Source organism: Ursus arctos, unplaced genomic scaffold, assembly GCF_023065955.2.
Source record: "Ursus arctos isolate Adak ecotype North America unplaced genomic scaffold, UrsArc2.0 scaffold_33, whole genome shotgun sequence".
Classification (NCBI taxonomy): domain Eukaryota; kingdom Metazoa; phylum Chordata; class Mammalia; order Carnivora; family Ursidae; genus Ursus; species Ursus arctos.
In genome coordinates this window covers 22,443,330-22,468,692 of record NW_026623019.1, presented here as the reverse complement: position 1 = coordinate 22,468,692, position 25,363 = coordinate 22,443,330, and the positions used below count along the sequence as shown (strand labels likewise).

The following is a 25,363-nucleotide window of genomic DNA, read 5'->3' as shown; positions in this document are numbered from 1 at the left end:
CCCCCGAGCATTCATTCCTACTGCAATCTCTGAAAAATGTTAATCAGATCATGTTATGCTCCACTTAAAACTAATAACTCCCCACTGATCTTAGACTTACATATGTGGCCTTGAGGCCCTATGTGCTTACAGCTCCTGCCTTCTCTCCACTGTGATGTGTTTTTTCCTCCTTGGTCACTTGTTCTTGCCATATTGACTTTTTAGTTCCTTGACCTGTTGTTACATTTTTCTTTCCCTGCCTCAGAGGACTTCTTTGCAATTTGTTCTTGCTACCTGGAATGCCTCCTACTCTGCCTGTTCCCACCCATACCTTAAATCTCAGTGCGAAGATCACTTTTTCAGCGAATTATCCCTGATTGTCTAGACTAGATTGGGATTCCTTGCTGTATTTTCTCACAGCACTCTGTTTTTTGGTCATAATTCATCACAATTTAAATTGATTATGTGGTTATTTGATTAGTGCTTATTTCTTCTGGTAGAGATAATCTTTGTTCACCATTGTGTTACCAAAGCATAGCACATAGTTTGGGTTCAGTAAATATTTGTTTACAAGTCAGTCTATACCATTATGCACAATGATATGTATTTAATAATAACTGCCAGTTATCGAGCCTTCATTGGGTGCAGTATATACATAATCTCATGGCTTCCTGTCCTCCTCACAGCTTGTCTAAAATTGCTTTCCCCTTAGGTTACTGCTCTGCAACCACAGCTCGTGAGTGCTTCAGATACTCTCTCGTTTCTGGTTGCTGGAACGTAATTCTTTTCGAACAGCCGTTCTTCATTTGAACCACAGAATGCAGAATGACTGTTGAATGACTATCAATTTTTCTCCGAGATGGTTCACAACTACTATAATTTTATTTTTGTATTTTTATTTTTTTTTTTAAAGATTTTATTTGAGAGAGAAAGAGCATGTGCATGAGTGGGGAGAAGGGACAGAGGTGGGGGGAGAGAAAAGGGGAGACAATCTCAGGCAGACTCCACACTGAGCGCAGAGCCTGTCACAGGGCTGGAGCTCAGGACCCTGAGATCATGACCTGAGCTGTAATCAAGGGTGGGATGCTTAACCGACTTAGCCACCCAGGAGCCCCGACAACTAATGTAAGTTTAAATGCATAGGAAAGAAGTAAATACAGTCGGTGGTGTGTTGGTAAATGTTTATCAACCACTTCTTCAGGAAAAACAGCACTGATTTGTGTTTGCTGATTTTCAAGTGTTTCATGATTTTCATCTTACTGTGGCAGATATTAAACTACCAATATTAAACTGGCTCACAAAATTCCTGAGGATTTAGCAGTCTCAGCTGGTAGGAGTCATTGATTCCAGCGGCTTAACGCAGGGGTCAGCCAATGATAGTGGGCCAGATCCACCATGTCCATTCACTTACGCTATTATCTATGACCGCTTTCAGAATGACCAGATGGCCCACAGAACTGAAAGTATTCTTTAGCCCTTTACAGAAAGTGTGCTGTCTTCTGCCTTAGGGCATTAGAGCTTACTGTTCTAGATCCTGTCACATGGGTGCTCAAAACCCTTCTCACTGGAAAATTTTACCATGGCTTCAATATAGTGCTCTTTAATAGCAATTTAATGCAGACCATATGTAATTTAAATTTTCTTAGAGTCACTTAAAGTGAAATTTTTAAATTGTAAGATACACATAAAATTTACCATCTTAACCGTTCTTAAGTGTACAGTTCAGCGGCATTAAATACATTGCATTGTGCAACAGTTACCATCGTCCATCTCTAGAATTCTTTTCATCTTGCAAAACTGAGATACTGTACCTGTTAAACAATAACCCCATTCCCCTCGCACCAGACCTTGGCAACAAGCATTCTACTTTCTCTCTCTGAGTTTGACTACTCTAGGTATCTCATAAAAGTGGAATCATAAGTATTTGTCCTTTTATGACTGATTTCACTTAATATGATGTCCTCAAGTTTCATCCATGTTGTAGCAGATGTCAGTTTCCTTCCTTTAAGGCTGAATAATAATCGGTTGTTTGTATTTGTCACATTTTGTTTATCTACTCATTGGATGATGGACAGTTCATTTTTCTACCTTTTGGGTATTGTGATTTTAATAGTACATTTATGTAACCCAGTATGTTCTTAATGTCATTTCAACATGTAAATAGACATGAAAAATTAAGATATATTTCCTTTTTTTTATACTAAGTCTTCAAAATCTGGAGTGTATTTTTATACACCTAACCACTACTCAAGGCTGCTTTGACTTTTCTCTGGCTGGGTTTTTCGGCCTTAAAGTTTGTTCATTTATTTGTATTTTTAAAAGTTTTTATTTAAATTCCAGGTAACATATAGTGTAATATTAATTTCAGGTGTACAGTATAGTGATTAAAGTTTATTTAAATGTTAGTTTATCAGAGTTTGATTGGGCTTACCAATCTAAATGAGTTAAACACTTCTAATTTGTGATACCATTTTGTGATTATATGGACTTTATCGTTCCCATCCCAGACTGAATTTGCAAGGGTAGAGGCTGTTTTGCTTACCTCCTAATCCCATAGTGCTTGGCACCTGTTGTGTAATGCAAGTATTTATTGAGTGAGCAAATAGTGTTTTAAAGATTTATTTGCAATATTTTGTACTTATTTGGGGGTATTTTTAACTGTGATTTACTTAGAAAAATGTGATGTTTGTTTTTAGTTTAATTAAAGTGACCAGTGGCATTATTTCTGTTGTTTTTCTGTAAGAGCAGCTTCCATTATTTAAAAAAAGAAAATTTCATTAAATTAGGATTGGAATTTTTTTAGAGACTAAAGTTGATATCTTCTGTAAATTTGTTTGATGCAAAAAGTTTTGGGTTGGCATACAAAGCATTTCATTCATTATAGGTATGATAAAGTGTATGTATGAGTGCCTGTACTTTGCAAAATATTTTCATTACCCCAGAGGATCTGAACTCTGGTCTTAACAGGTAAACTTATGCTATAGTGAGCTAGTTTGATTTCTTTTTTTCTTTTTTTTTTTTTTTTTTTAAAGATTTTATTTATTTATTTGACAGAGATAGAGACAGCCAGTGAGAGAGGGAACACAAGCAGGGGGAGTGGGAGAAGAAGAAGCAGGCTCATAGCAGAGGAGCCTGATGTGGGACTCGATCCCAGAACGCTGGGATCACGCCCTGAGCCGAAGGCAGACGCTTAACCGCTGTGCCACCCAGGCGCCCCTAGTTTGATTTCTTACTGATACAACGTAGACTGCTTGGTTTACTTATTACTGGTTAATCAGCTGCTACAGCTTTCTAGAGTTGAGACTTGGGTGTAGTGGTTTTTGGTAAAATTTTCTATAGCCTTTAAAACTCATCTGGTGATTCTGTTGAGAAAATTATTTATCTATATACCCATATGTAATTTTCTATTCTTGTTAAGCAGATGGATCATTACCCTGCACTTTGCTTATTCTCTTTTCACTTGTTTGTGGTCTTTCTATATTGGCATATGTGGAACTTACTTATTCCACTATTATTTATTTATTATTCATAAAATTTTTGTTAGGATTTTGAGAAAGGGGGAAGTGTGTATTGGCATATTAATTTAAGTGCATTGAAATGTGGTCTGCATTTTGGAGAGGATATGAACATTGGAATTGGAGACATCTTTGAGCAAGGTGCTTTACTTCTTTGAGCCTCACTGGCAGCAGTTTTAACATGTGATATGGAGTACTTGATTGACTAGATTGTATGGAGGATTTCAAGAATTAATATGTATAAAGTACCTGGCTCAGGGTTTATATGCTCTACTTGTATTGTTTTCTTTCCTCCTGCACCTTTTATTTGCCAGTGAATTGGGTCTTAATTTTTTGCAATAGAAGAGGGCTGGAATAGTATCCTAGCATGTGAATAACTAAACATTAGTTTGCTATTCTTTGTCAGATTTAGATCATAGAAACACTTTTTTTTTATTTTAAAGATTTTATTTATTTATTTATTTATTTTTTATTTTATTTTTAAAAAAATTTTGTTTATTTATTTGACAGAGATAGAGACAGCCAGCGAGAGAGGGAACACAAAGAGGGGGAGTGGGAGAGGAAGAAGCAGGCTCATAGCGGAGGAGCCTGATGTGGGGCTCGATCCCATAACGCCGGGATCACGCCCTGAGCCGAAGGCAGACGCCCAACCGCTGTGCCACCCAGGCGCCCTAAAGATTTTATTTATTTATTTGACAGAGAGAGACAGCCAGCGAGAGAGGGAACACAAGCAGGGGGAGTGGGAGAGGAAGAAGCAGGCTCATAGCGGAGGAGCCTGATGTGGGGCTCGATCCCAGAGCATCGGGATCACGCCCTGAGCCGAAGGCAGACGCCTAACGACTGTGCCACCCAGGTGCCCCGTCATAGAAACACTTTTAAAAATAGTACATTTTATGGCTAATGCACTATAACGTTTATGGCTGAGTGCTCAATTTTATATTTAAAAGAAGGTGCCTTTTTCCCATATAGTTGCTCATGTCTCTAGTTATGTCTCATACTTGACATCTTTGTGTTAGATTTATGCAGTGTTTTTTAATGAGGATACTAATTAAGGTTACTCGGACATCAGGTATTTGGAGAGTGATAACTGGACGAACTATTACATAGGATGATTTATTGAGTATGGATTTTTTCAAGAGATTAGCAATATTGAATGTGGAACTGATTAAAAGACTTGTGACTTAGGGGTGCCTGGGTGGCTTAGTCGTTAAGCGTCTGCCTTGGCTCAGGGTGTGATCCTGGTGTTCTGGGATCGAGCCCCACATCAGGCTCCTCCACTGGGAGCCTGCTTCTTTCTCTCCCAGCCCCCCCTGTTTGTGTTCCCTCTCTCGCTGGCTGTCTCTAAAGCTCTCTGTCAAATAAATAAATAAAATCTTAAAAAAAAAAAAAAAAGACTTGTGACTTAAAATACTAAAATACCAGATGTTTGAATGTAGTATATTATTCGGACAACTATTTAGAAAATTCTTGCTAAATGCTGTTAATACGTGGTTCTGCAAGGAATACAATTAATATGTATGTTTTAATATTTAAAGCTTTTTTTTAAAGGTCACAAAATTTACTTTTTTTTCTGAGGATACTTAACAGGAGCAGAGACAGATGGCTAAAGGCAAGTTTGAATTGTGGGATAGTTGTAAAGGATGACAGTGTTTCTAATTTTACTAACTTGAAAGTTAGATTAATGTAATTTTATTTATTTATTTATTTTTTAGATTAACTTAATTTTAAAAAGTGGTTGTAATTCAAAGTTTATTTTCACATAATTAGGGTTGAATATTTGAGTGTTTGCATGAGTGTGAGTATTCTGCCCCCAGGTACTTTCCATAGCTCTCTTAATTCTCCCATCAGCCCTGCAGAATAAATATTATCTCCATTTTACTGATGAGGAAACCTAGGATCAGAGTTCCTTAGGTAACATTCAAGGTCACAACTTGAAAGTGGCAAAACCAAGATTTGAATTCAGGTCTAAATGTTTCAGAAACATTCTTTTTTTTCTTACTACTTTGTTCCCTCTCCTCACTCCACCTGTGTGTGTGTGTGTGTCTCTTTCTTCCCCCAGTCCATCAAGAACAGGAAATAAGTGAAGTGGGCCTTGAGCAGCTGAGATTGGTGTCCTAAAATTTGATATACTAGGTCCCACGTTTTCATGTCAGGAGAGCATTTCAGATTATCTCAGCATTCTATTTTATATGGTTTTCTAATTCTTGATTACTTATCTGCTTCTTCCTCCTGATTAAAAATAGCAAATTTAGGGGGAAGGGGAGATAAGCTGTCAAGGTAAGAACTTACAGTCTGGCAAAAGAGCAGATACGGGACACCTTGAGAGTCTGGGACAGTATCACTGTATTGCAGAACAGCAGTTGATATGTGCAACAGTAGCTCAGCATTTTCAAAAAGTTACATTATATTCAATAGAAGGGAAAATAATTTCGGTGATCACATAGGAATAAACTTAAATTAGTTGGGAGAATCCACTGATGTGAAACACCTGACTTTGGGTGGTGTTGAGAGAAGTGGCTAGTGACAGTTATTTTGTACATGCTGGGTTGATTTCAAATTATTTGAAGTACGTTACAATTTTGATTCTTCTGGTTATTGGGAACATATCTGGTACTTCTAAGTTTTCAACTTTCTGGCCCATTGGTTATTACCGTAGGTTGTCAGTTCAAGAGCAGAGTAGGAAACATACATTTATAGGAAATATGGATCCTTAGAGGCTCATTGTAGCACATATTTTTTATTTTGAGTTAGTGGTGGCAACATGGGCCTCAGGACAAAAATAAGAATATCTTTCTAGATAGTCTAGAAATAAGTATAGGAAATTACAAAAATCTTTACCTTATGGTTAAGATTCTTCCCTAGATAGATGGAAACATTTTATGTAATTTATTGCATAAGTTTTATATTTCTGTGAGAAATGGTATCTGTGGCCTGCCTCTATGTAAAAGAGCTTTGACAGTTTTCAAGCTTGCTAATTTTTTTTTTTTGTCAATACTACTTAGCCTCTGTCTTTCTCTTGTTGTGTCCAGTAAAAGTGTAGTAAATAAAACAGACATGGAAGTAAAGTCCGGATGTTAGAAAATTTGGATATTTTGAAGCCACTAGAAGCTGAAACTATTTCCCTCTACCCAAATAGCACAGAATAGGAGTTTAAGGAAATCTGAAGTATGTAGAGTTTTGGCCCTTCTGTAAAAAACATAACATCGATAACATTGTTGGGTACTAAATGAGAAAAATATGCAGCCAAGAATACTTTATCCAGCTAAGCTGTCATTGAAAATAGAAGGAGTGATAAAAAGCGTCCAGGACAAACTAAAAGAATTTGCGATCACCAAGCCAGCCCTACAAAAAAATATTGAAAGGGGTCCTCTAAGCAAAGAGAGAGCCCAGAAGTAACATAGACCAGAAAGGAACAGAGACAGTATACAGTAACAGTCACCTTACAGGCAGTACAATGGCACTAAATTCCTATCTTTAAATAGTTAACCCTGAATGTAAATGGGCTAAATGCCCCAATCAAAAGACACAGGGTATCAGATTGGATAAAAAAGCAAGACCCATCGATAAGCTCCTTTTAGACCCAAAGACACCTCCAGATTTAAAGTGAGGGGATGGAAAACCATTTATCATGCTAATGGACATGAAAAGAAAGCTGGGATAGCAATCCTTATATCAGATTAGATTTTAAACCAAAGACTGTAGTAAAAGATGAGGAAAGGCACTATATCATACTTAAAGGGTCTATCCAATAAGAAGATCTAACAATTGTAAATATTTATGCCCCTAACATGGGAGGAGCCAACTAGATAAGCCAGTTAAAACAAAATCAAAGAAACACATCACAGTAATACAATAATAGTAGGGGACTTTAACACCCTCCGCCCCTGCACTCCAGTGGACAGATCATCTAAGCAAAAGATCAACAAGGAAATAAGGGTGACACACTGGACCAGATGAACTTCACAGATATATTCAGAACATTCTATCCCAGAGCAACAGAATACATATTCTTCTCTAGTGCACATGGAACATTCTCCTGAATAGATTACATTCTGGGTCACAAATCAGGTCTCAGCCGGTACCAAAAGTTTGGGATCATTCCCTGCATATTTTCGGACCATAGTGCTTTGAAACTTGAACTCAATCACAAGAGGAAAGTTGGAAAGAACTCAGATACATGGAGGCTAAAGAGCATCCTACTAAAGAATGAATGGGTCCACCAAGAAATTAAAGAAGAATTAAAAAAAAAATTCATGGAAACAAATGAAAATGAAAACACAACGGTTCAGAATCTTTGGGATGCAGCAAAGGCAGTCCTAAGAGGGAAATATATAGCAGTACAAGCCTTTCTCAAGAAACAAGAAGGTCTCAAATATGCAACCTAACCTTACACCTAAGAGAGCTGGAGAAAGAACAGTAAATAAAGCAGACCAGCAGAAGAAGGGAAATAATAAAGGTCAGAGCAGAAATCAATGAAATAGAAATCGAAAGAACAGTAGAACAAATCAACAAAACTAGGAGCTGGTTCTTTGAAAGAATTAATAAGATCGATAAACCCCTGGCCAGACTTACCAAAAAGAAAAGAGAAAGGACCCAAATAAATAAAAATCATGAATGAAAGAGGAGAGATCACAACCAACACTGAAGAAATACAAACAATTATAAGAACATACTGTCAGCAATATATGCCAACAAATTAGACAATCTGAAAGAAATGGATGCATTCCTAGAAACGTATAAACTACCAAAACTGAACTAGGAGAAATAGAAAACCTGAACAGACCCATAACCAGCAAGGAAATTGAAGAAGTAATCAAAAATCTCCCAATAAACAAGAGCCCAGGGCCAGATGGCTTCCCGGGGGAGTTCTACCACACATTTAAAGAAGAAATAATACGTATTCTTCTGAAACTGTTCCAAAAAATAGAAATGGAAGGAAAACTTCCAAACTCTTTATGCAGCCAGCATTACCTTCATCCCAAAACCAGACAAAGACCCCGCCAAAAAGGAGAATGACAGACCAATATCCTTGATGAACATGGATATAAAAATTCTCACCAAAATACTAGCCAATAGGATCCAACAGTACGTTAAAAGGATTATTCACCAGAACCAAGTGGGATTTATTCCTGGGCTACAAGGTTGGTTCAATATCCGCAAGTCAATCAATGTGATACACTACATTAATAAAAGAAAGGACAAGAACCATATGATCCTCTCAATAGATGCAGAAAAAGCATTTGACAAAGTACTGCATCCTTTCTTGATTAAAACTCTTCACAGTGTAGGGATAAAGGGTACATACCTCAATATCATAAAAGCCATCTATGAAACACCCACAGCGAATACCATTCTCAATGGGGAAGAACTGAGAGCTTTTCACCTAAGGTCAGGAACACAGCGGGGATTTCTATCACCGCTGCTGCTCAACATAGTATTAGAAGTCCTAGCCTCAGCAGTCAGGCAACAAAAAGAAATAAAAGGCATCCGAATTGGCCAAGTTGTTGTCAAACTCTCACTCTTTGCAGATGATATGATAACTCTATGTGGAAAACCCGAAAGATTCCACCCCAGAACTGCTAGAACTCATACAGGAATTCAGTAAAGTGGTTGGATATAAAATCAATGCACAGAAGTCAGTTACATTTCTATACACCAACAGCGAGGCAGAAGAAAGAGAAATTAAGGAGTCGATCCCATTTACAATTGCACCCAGAACCATAAGATACCTAGGAATAAATCTAACCAAAGAGGCAAAGGATCTGTACTCAGAAAACTAATAGAACACTCATGAAAGAAATTGAGGAAGACACAAAGAAATGGAAACACGTTCCATGCTTATGGATTGGAAGAACATATATTGTTAAAATATCTATGCTACCTAGAGCAGTCTGCACATTCAGTGCAATCCCTATAAAAATACCTCAGCTTTTTTCACAGAACTGGAACAAATAATCCTAAAATTTGCATGGAACCAGAAAAGACCCTGAGTAGCCAGAGGAATGTTGAAAAAGAAAAACAAAGCTGGTGGCATCACAATTCTGGACTTCAAGCTCTATTACAAAGCTGTCATCCTCAAGACAGTATGGTATTGACACAAAAACAGACATATAGATCAATGGAACAGAATAGAGAACCCAGAAATGGACCCACAACTCTATGGTGAACTAATCTTAGACAAAGCAGAAAAGAATATCCAATGGAAAAAAGTCTCGTCGTGTTGTGAAAATTGGACAGCCACATGCAGAAGAATGAAACTGGACCTTTTCCTTACACCATACACAAACATAGACTCAAAATGGACGGAAGACTTAAATGTGAGACAGGAATCCATCGAAATCTGTGAAGAGAACACAGGCAGCAACCTCTTCAACCTCAGCCACAGCAGCTTCTTCCTAGACACATCACTAAAGGCAAGGGAAGCAAGGGCAAAAATGAGCTATTGGGACTTGATCGAGATAAAAAGCTTTTGCACAGCAAAGGAGACAGTCAAAACCAAAAGACAACCGACAGAATGAGAGAAGATATTTGCAGATGACATATCAGATAAAGGGCTAGTATCCAAAATCTATAAAGAACTTATCAGACTCAACAACCCAGGAACAAATAATCCAATCAAGAGACAGGCAGAAGACATGAAAAGACGTTTCTCCAAAGAAGACATCCAAATGGACACATGAAACAGACATATGAAAAAGTGCTCAACTTGGCATCCGGGAAATACAAATCAAACCCAGAATGAGATACTACCTCACACCAGTCAGAATGGCTAAAGTTAACAAGTGAGGAAACGACAGATGTTGGCAAGAATGTGGAGAAAGGGGAACCCTCCTACACTGTTGGTGGGAATGCAAGCTGGTGCAGCCATTTTGGAAAACAGTGTGGAGGTTCCTCAAGATGTTGAAAATAGAGCTACCCTACGACCCAGCAATTGCATTACTGGGTATTTACCCCAAAGATACAAATGTAGTAATCCAAAGGGGCACCTGCACCTCAGTGTTTATAGCAGCAATCTCCACAACAGCCAAATTATTGAAAGAGCCCAGATGTCCATCGACAGATGAATGGATAAGGAAGGTGTGGTGTACACACACACACACACACACACACACACACACACACACTGGAATATTATGCAGCCATCAGAAAATGAAATCTTGCCATTTGCAGTGACGTGGATGGAACTAGAGGGTATTATGCTAAGTGCAATAAGTCAATCAGAGAAAGACAATTATCATATCATCTCACTGATAATGTGGTATTTGAGAAACGAGGAAGAAGATCATAGGAGAAGAGGAAAAAGTGAAACAAGATGAAACCAGAGAGGGAGATGGACCATGAGACTCTTAATCTGGGGGAACAAACTGAGGGTTGCTGGAGTGGAAGGGGGGTGGGAGGGATGGGGTGGCTGCGGGGTGGACATTGGAGAGGGTATGTGTTGTGATGAGCTCTGTGTATTGTGTAAACTATGAATCACAGACTTGTACCCCTGAAACAGATAATACATTATATGTAATAATAAAAAACCAAAAAACATAACATTGTTTACATTGATCATATTTGGATTATAGTTTTCTAAAATATAGCATATTTGGAAAAGCATATCCTACCTGTTTGATATGTTATGACTAAAAGTAAGGTTATGGAGTAGCAGGCAGCTGAATGGAGTAGTTAATCCCTTGGTTTTTGCTAGTTTGTTCCAAGCTTTGGATAATTTACTCAGAATAATCACATTAGTTTTCTACAGTATTACATTAGTCTTCTGTTTGGGAGTGGTTCTCATATCTAAATATTTTGAGATTGGCTTGAAATTTAAAATTTATTTTTATAAGAACTGAATTACAGTTGGCAGTCAGATGATACAGTTTTCCTCTGTGTAGTACTAGAGTTATAGCTGACTGTCTCTAACATATGCTTTCCAACTTGGACTATGAAGTGCTTTGAACTCGTGCTTGAATTGCTTTAGGTGCCCCTGAGAACGAAGAGTTCCACCCTTGTAATCACCACCTCCTCCCATAGGTAACCACTGTTCTCACTTTGACACTATGGATTTTGCCCCTTCCTTTTTTCTTAAGTTTTATATAAATTAAATCACAGTTTATCTTCATTTGTGATTGGGTTTTGCTCTCCATTGAGGGATCCATGATGACATGTGGCTATAGTTCATTTGTTGTCATTGTGTGTAATATCATATTACGTAAATATACCACAGTTTCTTCCGCAGTTAAAGAATAGTTGGGTTGTTTAGTTTTTGGCTAATAACAAAGAATACTGGTTTGAACTTCCTTGAACATGTCTTTTGGTGTACCTATGGACACGTAATTTGTTAGATAAAATCCCCTAAGTGGAATTGTTGGGTCAGTAGAATAAGCATCGGTTCAGCTTCTGCCTCAAAATATTTTTCGAGACTATACCAACCTATAATTCTACCTGTAATGTTTGTGGATTCCAGTTGCTCCACATCTTCTACCACACTCCGTACTCGTCTTTTAAGTTGAACCATTCTGTGAGTGTATAACTGGTTTTAATCTGAAGTTACCTATTTGATAATTAAATAATTTGGAAGAGCAGTTTTTCGTTTGTGTTTGCCATTTAGCTTTCATTTTGTGAAGTTCCTGTTTTAGTCTCTTGACCATTTTTTAATTGGGTTTTGTCTTGTATTTGTACATGTCCTGTGTAAAATCTGGATTTAAGCTCTCTCGGTTGTTGGTATTTTAGATGTTTTCTCTCTGTTGCTTATCTCTGTTAAAGATAGTTCAATTTATTGTGCCTTTTTTGTTTGAAGATTTTATTTATTTGAGAGAGCATGTGCGAGTGTGCCTGTGACCACAAGGTGGGGAGGGGCAGACTGAGAGGAACAAGCAGACTCCCCACTGAGCAGGGAGCCCAGTGCGGGGCACGTTCCCAGGAACCCGAAATCATGACCTGACGGGAGGTAGATGCTTAACTGAGCCACCCAGGTGCCCTTATTGTACCTTTTTTTTTTTTTTTTTTTAAATGGTTACATCTTTTTGTGTCCCATTTAGGATATCTTCTCCAGTTGTACAGAATTTTATTGATTTCTCTTTTTGGTACTGTTTCATTGCATGGTAGTGTTTAATTTGCATGTGGTCATAGTACATGCTTGGTAAGATTTTCACTGGAAATATATTGACTTGCTTTATGGGACAGCATATGGTCTAATTTTATAAATGTACTTAAAATGTTTATTCTGCAGTTGTTGGGTGCAGTTTTCTATACATTCCAGTTAGGGCATTTGTTAATTATGTTCAAGTCGTGTGTGTGTGTGTGTGTGTGTGTACTTTTGGGGGGGGCTGTTTTATTCTATCAGGTATGTAGGTAAATGTGCTGAAATCTTACTGTACGTTTGGATTTGTCTTTTGTGGCTGTGTTTAGTTTTTGTTTTATGTATTTTGAAGCTTTTATTATGTGCGTATACTTTTAAGTTTTATCTTGTGAATTTAATGCTTAGAACATTGAAATGTCCTAGTTGCTTTTGTGTTAAAGTCTGTTTTGTTGATTAGAATAGACTCACTCACTTTCTTTGGTTACACCCATTCTTTTTATTTTCAACTTTCTTTTTCTTTACAGTTTAGGAGTATCATTTTTAAGCACCATGAAGTTGAGTTTTTAAATCCAGTTTGGTTGTCTTTGTTTTTTTAACATATAGTCTGTTGTGTAATTGCTGCTAAATTTAGTTTATATTTACCATTATACTATTTGATTTTTGTACTGCCTTTTCTGTTCTAGATTATTTTGTATTACTTCAGTTATCCCCTTTATTAGGTTGGTAGATCTATGCTGTTTTTACTATTCTTTTAGTAGTAAATTAATAAATATTTGTACTTCTTCCCAGTTAGTTCAAGGACCTTAGAATAGTTGAACTCCCATGTACCTGCCTCTGGACTAGATTTTCTTTCATATAACACAGGCATTAATTTTAATACTTTATACAGTCAATTTCCATTTTGATTTACCCATGTATATATCTTTCCATTTTTTATTCCTTAATTTAGGATCATTTTCTTCTGTCTGAGGAACACATTAACATTTCCTATACTTTATATATGCCAGGTAACAAAATCTGTTTTTGTATGTCTGAAAATGTTTCATTTTGAGGGATTTTTTTTACCGTATGTAAATTTTAGGCCACTTATTCCCTCCTTTAAATTTTTTCTTGTTTTTTTTTTTTTTTAATGGGTGATTTCAAGTAAACAGGGAGTAGATGCAATAAGTTAAACCGTCAGGAATCCTGTACCCAGTTTTGACAGCTAATCTTAAAGCCAGTCTTGTTTCAGATATACTTTCCCTTAAGGTGCCTCCCACTTTCTCATCATTTTTTTTAAGACTTTATTTATTAAAGAGAAGAGAGAGAGAGAGAGAAAGAGCACGAGCAGGGGGAGGGGCCGAGGGAAAGGAAAAAGCAGGCTCTATATGGGGCTCGATCCCAGGACCCTGGGATCATGACCTGAACTGAAGGCAGATGCCTAACCAGCTGAGCCTCACAGGTGCCCCACCCTTCCTCCTCATTTTGATGCATCTCTCATGCATTATATCATTTCATCCCTTAGTATTTCAGCATGTTATCTCTGAAAAATAAGGACCTTTTTAAAAACAATACATTATCCTGCCTTTGTAGCAAATAATTCTGTAATTTCATCAGTTCAAAATTTCCCTGTTATCTCAAAATGATTTTTTAGCATAATGTGTATGAATTTATTTTATCTTTTTGTTTCCAAAAAAGACTTGTATTTTTTTTTTTTAGAGCAGTTTTAGGTTCACACGAAGTGAGTGGAGAGTACAAAGTTTGCATATGCCCTGCCCCACATCCTCCCGCCTCCCATACCATCAACGTCCCACCCCGTTGCAGTACACTTGTTACAATTGCTGGACATCATCACCTAAAGTCCATAATCTAAGATTCACTCTTTTTCACTTTTTTAAAGATTTTTAAAATTTATTTGAGAGGTAGCCTGAGTGGGAGGAGGGGCAGAGGGAGAGGGACAAGCAGACTCTCTGCTGACTCTGGGATCATGAGCAATGAATGAGAGTTCCCGTTCCACATCCTTGCTGGCACCTAGGGTTGTATTTTGGATTTGGACATTCTATCTAATAAGAGCGTAGTATGATCGCCTAGCTGTATTTTTTAGTTCCCTGATGACATGTGGAGCATCTTTTCATGTGCGTGTTTGCATTTTTGTATCATTTTTGGTGAGGTGTCTGTTAAAGTCTTCTGCCCATCTTTAAAATCAGGTTGTTTAATTGGTTGTTAACTGTTAAGTTTTAGTTCTTCGTATATATTTTTTTAAAGATTTTATTTAAGAGAGAGAGGGGGGAGGGAGAGAGTGCTTGCGCACAAGCAGGGGAGAGGGGTAGAGGGGGAGGGAGAAGCAGACTCCTCTCTGAGCAGGGAGCTGGACCTGGGGCTCAATCCCAGAACCCAGAGATCATGACCTGAGCCGAAGGCAGATACTTAACTGACTGAGCCACCCAGGCACCCCAGTTCTTCGTTTATTTTGGATAATAGTTCCTTATCAGATGTGTCTTTTGCAAATATTTTCACTCAGTCTAGCTTGTTTTTGATTTGCTTAAAAAAATTAATTTTTGAAGTGGAATGCAGATAAGGCTCATACATTGCAAGTGACTAATAAGTTTCTTGATTCTTTTTTTTTTTTTTTTTTTCTTTTCCAGTATCTATGCCTCTATTTCTTGTTGCATTAACTGGGACTTTGAATACCATGTTGAGTAGAGTGGTGATGGTGGGGTGTGTGTGTGTGGGGGGGGGGGTGGTGGGTATCCTTGCTTTTTGTTCCTGATCTTAGTGGGAAAGCATTCACCATTAAGTATGATGCACATATTTTCCTTGATGCACTTCATCAGGTCTAAGTAGTTCCCTTTTATTCCTAATTTGCTGAGACTTTCATCATGAATGAATTTTGTCGCATGCTTTTTTACTATTGACTTAAAAGATTGTGTGGTTTTTCTTCTTTTGTCTGTTGTATAAATTACGTTAATTTTCAAATGTTGACTTAGCCTCTTGTTTCTCCGTATAATGCTGAATTTCATTTGCTAGTATTTTGTGGAGGATTTCTACATCTGTGTTCCTGAGGGATATTAGTCTATAGTTTTCTTGTACTTTGTTTTCTTGCTTTGGTTATCGGGGTAGTATTGTCCTCATGAAATGAGTTGTGAATTGTTCCCACTTGTATTTCAAGAGATTGAATGAGTTCTGGTAGCTTGACTCTTTCAAGAAATTGGTTTGTTTCATCAAAGTTGTCACATTCAACAAAGTTGTGTGGAGGGTCCCTTATCCTTTTACTGTTCATGAAGTCTGTAGTCGTTCCCTTCTGTTGTTCCTAATGTTAATTTATGTCTTGCTGTTTTTTCTTGGTCAGTCTACCTACAGGTTCATCAGTTTTACTGATATTTTAAAATATTTTTCTCTTGTTCTGTGTTTATTTTGTTGATTTCTGCTTTCTTTTATATTAATTCCTTATTTATGTTTCATTTGCTCCTTGAGTTTCTGAAGGTTAAAACAAATTATAGATTCGTGATCTTTCAGAAATATAAGCCTTTCGTACTATAAATTTCCCTAGGCATTGCTTTAGCCGAATCTCTCAAATTTTGACATACTGTACCTTCACTTTCATTTAGTTGGAAGTACTTTCTTTCTAATTTCTATTCAGGACTTCCTTTTTTGACCCATGAATTATTTAGAAGTATTTTGCTTAACCTGGAGATTTTCGTGATACCTTCTGTTACTGATTTTTAGTGTAATTCCAATATTGTCAGGGAATATATTTACCTGATTTCAATTATTTTAAATTTCCAAGGTTTTTCTGTTACCCAGTTTATGTTCTGTCTTGGTGAGTGTTCTATGTGTACTTAAAAAGTTTCATTTTCAGGGTGCCTGGGTGGCTGAGTTGGTTAAGCATCTGACTCTTGATCTCAGCTCAGGTCTTGATTTCAGCGTCATGAGTTCAAGCCCTGCCTTGGGCTCCATGCTGGGTGTGGAGCTACTTTAAAAAAAAGTTACATTTTCATCTACAGGTTCTTCTCTGCTTTTTCCTCCTTAGCAACTTGTTTGTTGAGGACTTTGTGTGTGTGTGTGGGGGGGGGGGGTTGTATTCTTTTGATGACATTTAATATGTTTCTTTATCATCTTCATTTTTTGGGAGCATTTGTTGTTATACCTCGAGCAGGCGGTGGTCCTTAAATTTTAGTGTGCATCAGAATTACCTGCGAGGCTTGTTAAACCATAGATTGCTGGGCCCCATCCCTGGGGTTTCTGATTTGATTGGGATGGGGACTAAGAATTTGCATTTCTACCAGGTTCGCTTAGTGATGGTGAATGCTGCTCATCTGGGGACAGTACTTTGAGAAGTACAGCTCTAGGACAGTTTTGCAACCTTGTCATTACCGACACTTGGAATTAGATAGTTCTTTGTTGTCGGGACTATCCTGTGTGTTGTAGGAGGTACAGCAGCATGTCTGGTCTCTACCTACCAGATGACAGTGGTTGTGACAGCAGAAATGTCTTCAGACTTTGCCAGATGCTTCCCAGGGTGGATGGAGGCACCAACCCCCATTGGATACCACTGCTCTTGGGTGCCTGGGGTACATCCATTTCTTTAAATATTTCTCTTTTAGGATAGTTAGATTCTCCTTGGAGACACTATATTATAGTCTTCCTGCCCGATGATGAAGGCCCTCTGCCAGCGTTCTGTTCGATAGATGGGAGTGAAGGGGGAAAAGGCTCAGCACCTTGTATGTCTGTGTTTACTTAATTTTCCTCATTTTAGTATTAAACTCTTGCTTTCATTGTGCCTTGTGTGCTCTTTAGTCCAGAGACTCTTTGTTTCCTTTCCAGAGAAGAAAAGATCCTCTAGTCATTTGTCGGGTTTGAGGAGGGGCAATTGTTTGCTTAGTGTGAAGTGAGGCTGTGTCTGCTTCTGAGACCTGTAAGTAGTCCTCCTTGTTCTAGTCCTTAGGCATCTCTCAACTCATGACCCCCTGCCCTCAGCTTTATAGTACTGAGTCTTCTGGGAATTCTGTAGATTCTGGGAATTGAATTAACTATTAGCTTTCTGCATTGCTAGTGTAGGATTTAGTTCTCTTGGGTCTGCTAAATTTATTGATCGGGTGTCCATCCGATGTCCAGCTTTAAAATTTTAAATTTTGTTCCATTTGAGACTAAAAGGTCTCCGTTTGTTCTATCATCTCTCTTTGCTAATCCGATCTCTGAAAGAGATTTGTTATCTGGAATATATAAAGAATTTTTGAGGGGTGCCTGGCTCGCTCAGTCAGAAGAGCATGTGACTCTTCATCTTGGGGTTGTGAGTTTGAGCCCCACATTGGGTGTAAGAGATTAAATAAAACTTAAAAAATTTTTGTAACTCAATAATAAAAAGACAAACCAATATAAGGGCAAAGAATCTGAATAAATAGTTCTCCAAAGAAGATATGTAAATAAGCACGTGAACAGATATTCAATGTCATTAGCTATCAGGGAAATGCAAATCAAAACCACTAGGATGGCTGTAATTAAAAAGTTGGATAATAAATATTGGTGAGGATGTGGAGAGATTGGAACCCTTATATACTGCTGATGGGAATGTACAATGGTACAGGTACTTAGGATAACACTTCTGTGGTTCCTCAAATGGTTAAGTGAAGGGGTACATATGACCCAGTAATCCTGCATCTAGATATATACCAAAGAGAAATGAAAACCTGTGTCCACACTGCAACTTGTGTATGAATGTTTATAGCAGCATTATTTATGAGTCCAAAGGTGGAAACAACCCAGATGTCCGTCAGTTGTTGAATGGCCAAACAAAATGTTGTATATCCATGCAATGGAATAGTATTTGGCCATAAAAAGTAAGAAAGTACGGATACATGCTACAACATGGGTGAACCTTGAAAACATTATGGTAAGTAAAAGAAGCCAGTTACAAAGACCGCATATTAAATAGCTGCATTTTTGTGAAATGTCAAGCATAGGTAAATCTGTAGAGATAGAAAGTAGATTAGTGGGTTCTTAAGGGTTGCAGTGATGGGGGAATAGGAAGGTAATAGCTAAAGGGTGTTATTAGTTTCTTTTAGAGAAGATGAAAATGTTCTAAAATTGTGGTGTCAATTGCACATACCTGTGTATATAGTGAAAACCATTGAACTGTATGCCTTAAGTGGGCAAATTGTATGGTATGTTAGACCTCCATAAAGCATTAAAAAATCCTTTACTATTTTAGTGGGAATGTAACAGGATATAAGAGTAGATGTGTTTCTTTAGTCTGGCATTTTACTTTCAAATCTTAAAATATGCTAAAATGCCATATAATCATGGGTTAGATAAATCAGTTATTTCGGAATGACATATGAGGGGTATTAAAGATTCTGAAAATGTTTTCTTTATGGTTAGGAAACACATTTAGATTTAAATTAATCTCATTTTACATATGAAATAGATTATAGTTTATCTGGGTGGATTGGTCCTTGAAGTCAGACTTACATGTGAATCTTAACCTGGGAGTTTATTAGCATGTCACTGAGAGGGACATATTGAACCTGTCTTTGTTTCTGTATCTGAAATAGGATTAAAACCCATCTACCTCAGGGTTATTGAGGATTAAAAGGGCTGGGTAGCTACAGTTTATTGACCACCACCAATGTGCTTGGTGCTTGCATTTTACATACATCTCATTCAGTCCTTAGAAAACCATGTGTTCTGGGCACCTGCGTGGCTCAGTCAGTTCAGCATCTGCCTTTGGCTCAGGTCATGATCTCAGGGTTGTGGAATCAAGTCCCGAGTTGGGCTCCCTGCTCATCAGGGAGTCTGCTTCTCCCTCTGCCTCTCCTCTGATCGTGCTTGCTCGCTCTCTCAAATAAATAAATAAAATATTTTAAAAAAAGAAAGTAGAAAAAAAGAAAACCATGTATTCTGCTCATTACATTGTTACTATTTCTATAGCTACCAAAGGGAGAAATGACATGTCAGTAATAGAATAGTTCAATTATTGATTGGCCTCTCTCTATAGGATATTATCAAATGGTGTTTTACAAAGAGTTTATAGTTATCTGGAAATTGTTATCTTAGATAAAAAGGTGATATGTTTTCAGATAAGGAAGGAGAGCTCAGATGGAAAAGCTCCAGAATATTTACTGCAGCATAATTTTGCATTACCTTTATGATTAAAAAACAACGGTTGCTTACGCTGAGTGTTGTAACTTGATTATGGAAAATTTTCATTCATATGCAAAGGTAGAGTGTGATGAACTTTCATGCACTTCTCATTTTCAACAGTGATTGACATATAGCCTGTCTTATTTTATTTATATCCCTCTACACTTCGCTTTCCTGCCTTCTGCAAGATTTTATAAAATCTCAGATATTATTTAATGTGTCTTCCTACTTACTATGACAACCAGACATACCCCCTTCTATTTCCAAAACATTCCCTTGGTGATAGCGCCTTCATCTGTTGATACCCATTTGTGTAGAGCATTGGGGGAGAGTGGTTTAAGGTGTGATTCTTTTCTGAATTTGGAGTAATTCTCTGAGGTAGTCTGTTAATGTAGATTCTTTGGTCGACTCTGAAATTTCCTGATTTGGAGGGTGGAGCAAAGCCTAAGCCTACAGATGATTGTGATAAAGATGATAAAACACTGATCTGACATAGAATAAATAAGGCTTTTTGTTTGTTTGTTTATAGTATGAAGATCTTTTCTGTTTTTGCATGTTATTCTTGTCCCTGGAAAGTCTTTCTTCAGGTTTTCTTGGCTACTTCCTAATCTTTCTTTAGTTTTCATTGGAAAGCTTTCTTTAGTTGCCCTCGTGCTTCCTGCCTAGTACTTCTTGTTAATGAATGTTGAATGAAAAAGGTGGGGAGGAAAGTAAGTGTAATAGGCCGAGAATAGGAGCTTGGCTGCATATGTATTATCTAGAATGGAGCAGGGCTGGAGATGGAAAGCTGAGGCATAGATTATTGTAAACTTGGTAACAGCTGTGTGTGGCTTTTAGCACCATTGATACAAAAAGAACAAGGATATTGGGAAGAAGTGAGTTGTCAGGCCTTAGCAGAAAGTTGAATATAGGACATGTGTACTTATAATAAAATCTTAGTGTTGGAGATGAGTGAAATGTGAATACTCATTTCCCACTATGTTTAAGATGCTGAAAAAGAAAAGATGTATCTTTATATTGTTTGAATTGTTGCAATATCTGTAGTAGGGGCCTTTTTGAAGTACTAGTAGAAACCAGGTGGTGTTATGCAACACCTGTAATAATTATTTTATTGTTATCTTCTTTAGTTCAAGGAAGAAATCTCTAAACGTTTCAAATCACATACTGACCAACTTGTGTTGATATTTGCTGGAAAAATTTTAAAAGATCAAGATACTTTGAGTCAGCATGGAATTCATGATGGACTTACTGTTCACCTTGTCATCAAAACACAAAACAGGTATGGTTTTAGAAGACCTAGAGCTTTAAACTGTGAATAAATGCTTATGTAGTTAACTGTTGAATAATTCAGGTGTTAGGGGCACTAATCCCCATGTAGTCAAAAATCTGAGTATACCTTTTGACTCCCCCAAAACTTAACTACTCTAGCCTACTGTTGATTGCTGGTAATGTAAAGAGTTGGTTAACACATATTTTGTATGTGTATTAGATACTGTTTTCATGCTATAAGCTAGAGAAAAATGTTACTAAGAAAATCATAAGGAAAATACATTTGTAGTACTGTTCCGTCTTTATTGAAAAAAATCCAAGTATAATTGGACCTTTGTAGTTCAAACCTGTGTTGTTCAAGAGTCAACTGTATTTCTTTTAAAAAAAATAACCAGTCTTGGGGCGCTTGGGTGGCTCAGTTGGTTAAGTGTCTGCCTTCTGCTCAGGTCATGATCTCATGGTTGTGGGATTGAGCACCCCACCCCCACCCCCGTGGGGCTTCCTCGCTCAATGGGGAGTCTGCTTCTCCCTCTCCCTTTGCCCCTTCCCCTATATGTGCTTGGATGCGCGCTCATGCGTGCTCTCTTTCTAGCTCTCTCAAATAAATAAAATCTCTAAAAAAAAATAAATAACCAGTCTTGGTTTTACATGGCTTTCTCTGCCATTAATATTTACATGTATTAAAATTCATTTATTTGTTGTTGATAAGTTAAAAAACAAACAAATGTGATTCAGTAATGGTGACGCTTACACATTTGATATTTTAGGGAGTTCATCAGGATTAAGTCATATTTCTAAATTAAGTCATAATTCTAAGTTATTTGAATTATAGAATAAGCAAATTAATATGTTTTTAGCTGTGCTTTTTGTTTTAGGGAGATTTTTGGACAAGATCAAGGGTATCTCATCTCCTTGGCAAACCACAAATGAGTAGCCATATTTCATTATCAATTTTTTAAAAGATTTTATTTATTTGAGAGAGAGAGCACAAGTGGTGTGGGGCAGAGGTAGAGGAAGAAGCAGGTTCCCCACTGAACAGGGAGCCAGATGCAGGGCTCGATCCCAGAACCCTGGGATCATGACCTGAGCCGAAGGCAGATGCTTAACTGACTGAGCCACCCAGGTGCCCCTCATTATCAATTTTTAAGAGACATCTTTATATTGTGTATCACTAATAAAAAATACTGCCACACTGTTTTCTTTTCACTTGAAATTTTTATTTTATATTTAGTAGAATACCTCCTTTAGACTTCTTTTTTGGATGTAGTATTTTATCATAGAACTTTTTGTATGTATGCATACATACAAAGAAAATATACATGAAATAAATTGGTTAACGTCTTCCTAACAGTACTTGACATTGAGTGATTCTTTTTTTTTTTTTTAAAGATTTTATTTATTTATTCGACAGAGATAGAGACAGCCAGCGAGAGAGGGAACACAAGCAGGGGGAGTGGGAGACAAAGAAGCAGGCTCATAGAGGAAGAGCCTGACGTGGGGCTCGATCCTGTAACGCCGGGATCACGCCCTGAGCCGAAGGCAGACGCTTAACCGCTGTGCCACGCAGGCGCCCCGATTGAGTGATTCTTTTGAACTACGTTTTGACTTCATCATAAGTATTCGTGTTTTTGCATATGTGATGAAGCTCTACTGTTGAGTTTTTGGTGCGGCATCTTGTAGAAGATTGCTACAGTGTTTTCTCCAGGAGTTTCTTCCAAGGCACTGACACCCATTCTGCAAAGTTTTATGCTGGTTTTCCCCCAGTGGCAAATAGTTGCTTCCCTGATACAAAATTCATTCCTTCTGTTCTGTTTCTATGCTTTTCTGTATACACAGTAACTTTATAGTACCAATTAATGGTGAAATCTTCCTGAAGACATTTAAAAAATATATTTTATTTATTTATTAGAGAGAGAGAAGGGAGAACATGAGTGGGGCAGGGGAAGAGGCGCAGAGGGAGAGGCAGAAGCAGACTCCCCGCTGAGCAGGGAGCCCGATGAAGGACTTGATCCCAGGACCCTGGGATCATGACCTGAGCCGAAGGCAGATGCTTAACTGACTGAATCACCCAGGCACCCCTCCTGAAGATATTTTATGTGCTCTTAAACACAGCGTGTCTGGTATAATCACTTACTTGAAGTCTTACAGAATACATATGCATAGGCATGACAGTTGATGCCTGGTTGTCACCAATTGTAAGACACATCTTGATTTCAGAAATGTTATAATGAAAAAAATACACATCTTAGAATCACAGAAAGAAGCAGTGAGTGAGACTCAGAACTCTTAACTGGTATCAGATGGAAGGGGTTTCCAATAAAGTGTCTCTATTTTTTTTTAACTAAAGATAATATTAAGTAATTAAAACAATACAAGTTATTACTGGTATTGATTTCTTAGCCTGCTTTTGGTGACTTTTTTAATTTTTTACTTTTAACAATTTCAAAAGGCTGAGTAGAACTTCCCCCCTCAATCCTCAAGAACGTAGAAGGGGGTAAATAAAAAATTGCTTAAATAGTCAGGCTTTGTGGGTGTGACTAGTCATTGTTTTCTCTTCTGTGGGGTGACCTGTCTCTCCATTGTCTTACATTATCATTGTGATTGAAAGTAATGAAATATTTATGGAGGGGGGCAGTTGAAGTATAGCTTAACTTGTATGGGGGTTTGCTATGCTTCTTCATATTTATGTTCTTAATGCTTAGTTATCTCCGGGTATTTACCTTATGACAATTTGAGTTGGTCTGAAAACTTACACTTTGATTTCTGAGAATTCTGGAATTTCAGAGGTTCTTTTAAAAATAATTAGTTCTCTGTTTACACCATGATATGGTTATTTTTCCTAGGCCTCAGGATCATTCAGCTCAGCAAACGAGTACCAGTGGAAGCAACGTTACCACATCATCGGCTCCTAGTACTAACTCCACATCGGGTTCTGCCACCAGCAACCCTTTTGGTTTAGGTAAGTGTCTTTAGTTATTTTACAGGGATAGGAAAAAAAACCTCCTTTTCACCCAGGGTGGTTTTGGATAAAATGATAGATTTAAACATTAAATCACTTCCACAACAACAACAATTACTTCTGTAACTGACTTCTTTAATTGTAGGTATTAATGAAGTAGTTGGGAATATAGATGTGCTTGGTCAGCTTACATTTACATTTAATAAGTGATAAATTCGCGGCACTTATTTTGTTTTTAAATAATGAGAGAGATGTAGCATGTGTGTATCTGATCTGACTTACCACATCATTGAATCTGAGGAAGATTAGGAAATTGTTGTTCATAAGCTAAGTTAACCCCCTGAATGTAATTTTCTGATTCGTAAAATGAAGGACTCAGACTTCATTAGTGTCTTGAACACATAGCGGAGGGCTGGGGCCTAGGAGCAAGTCCATTGGCTTAGGAGCTCCTGCATCAGCCCAAACCACTTTTCTTCTATCAGTTTTATGCTGAGGTTCTGTGGAAGGCTTTGTTGGGGTAAGAGTATTCTGAAACTAACGGACACTGAACTAGGTGTAGATAAATGGTTCGGTGTGCTTCTTTCAGTTCTTAAGTGGTATAATAGTACTTTGAAAAGACATTTTAAAAAATATGTACAGTTTTCACATATCAAGGATCATACCTTTCCTTCCTTCCAGAAAAAGTTTTTTAGTAATTTAGTTCTGTGCCAACTATGTTGGAAACCTCTTAGGGCATGGCAGCGATTCACATTTTCTTTTCTTTCTTTCTTTCTTTCTTTTTTTTTAAACCTTCACATTTTTGCTGCTCTTGTTTTCTAGAATGATCCTAGTGTAAATGTGTCTCTTTTGGCAAGTTTTAGATGGCAGAATTACTGGCATGAACAATCCAGAGAGATTAGAATGAAGTGATTTAATGTTCAGAGTCATGGAAGGTATTGTCGAAGTAGATCTCTTCCCTCTTCCCTCATTTTATAGGCAAAGAAATTGAAGCCCAGACAAGCTTTTAGTTAATTTGTCTGAGGCCATACATCTCTCCATTTCCTTCATTTCCAGTCTCATTTCTATCCCCTCCTATCTCATTTGCTTTTCTTCATCATTTATTCCATTTACCCTATATAATTAGGTTTGCTTTTTGGTGCCTCTTCTCGCGAAGGCCTGTCCCATGTATAAAAGCTATGGAATCCCACCACCCCCCTTTCCTTTGCTTCTCTTCTTAGCTGTCTTTGGAAAGAGCATTTTCCTTTTTCTGTCTGTATTTCCCGTTCACTAAGTTTGCTGTGCTCTGTTTTTTCCCCCATCACTTCATTGAAAATTTATTCGGTAAGGTCACCATTGACCTCTTGGCTTGCTGAATTTAGTGGACACATTTTTGTTTTAATTCAGTCTCTCTCAATGCTTACTAGTCTGTCCTCGAAATTTTCTTCCTGTAACTCCTTTTATTGTTTTTCCCTGGTT

At 37.5% G+C, this 25,363-nt stretch overlaps 1 protein-coding gene across 5 annotated transcripts in view; it reads left to right on the top strand.

The window, feature by feature from the left end:
* UBQLN1 (ubiquilin 1) overlaps nucleotides 1-25,363 on the top strand; it is a 49,759-nt gene that overhangs the window by 5,195 nt on the left and 19,201 nt on the right. For all 5 annotated transcript variants that reach the window (XM_048218249.2, XM_026518782.4, XM_026518780.4 and 2 more), the window contains exons 2-3: nucleotides 20,808-20,959; nucleotides 23,793-23,908. In XM_048218249.2, coding sequence (XP_048074206.1) covers nucleotides 20,808-20,959; nucleotides 23,793-23,908 — 268 coding nt within the window. The remainder of the gene's footprint in view (nucleotides 1-20,807; nucleotides 20,960-23,792; nucleotides 23,909-25,363) is intronic.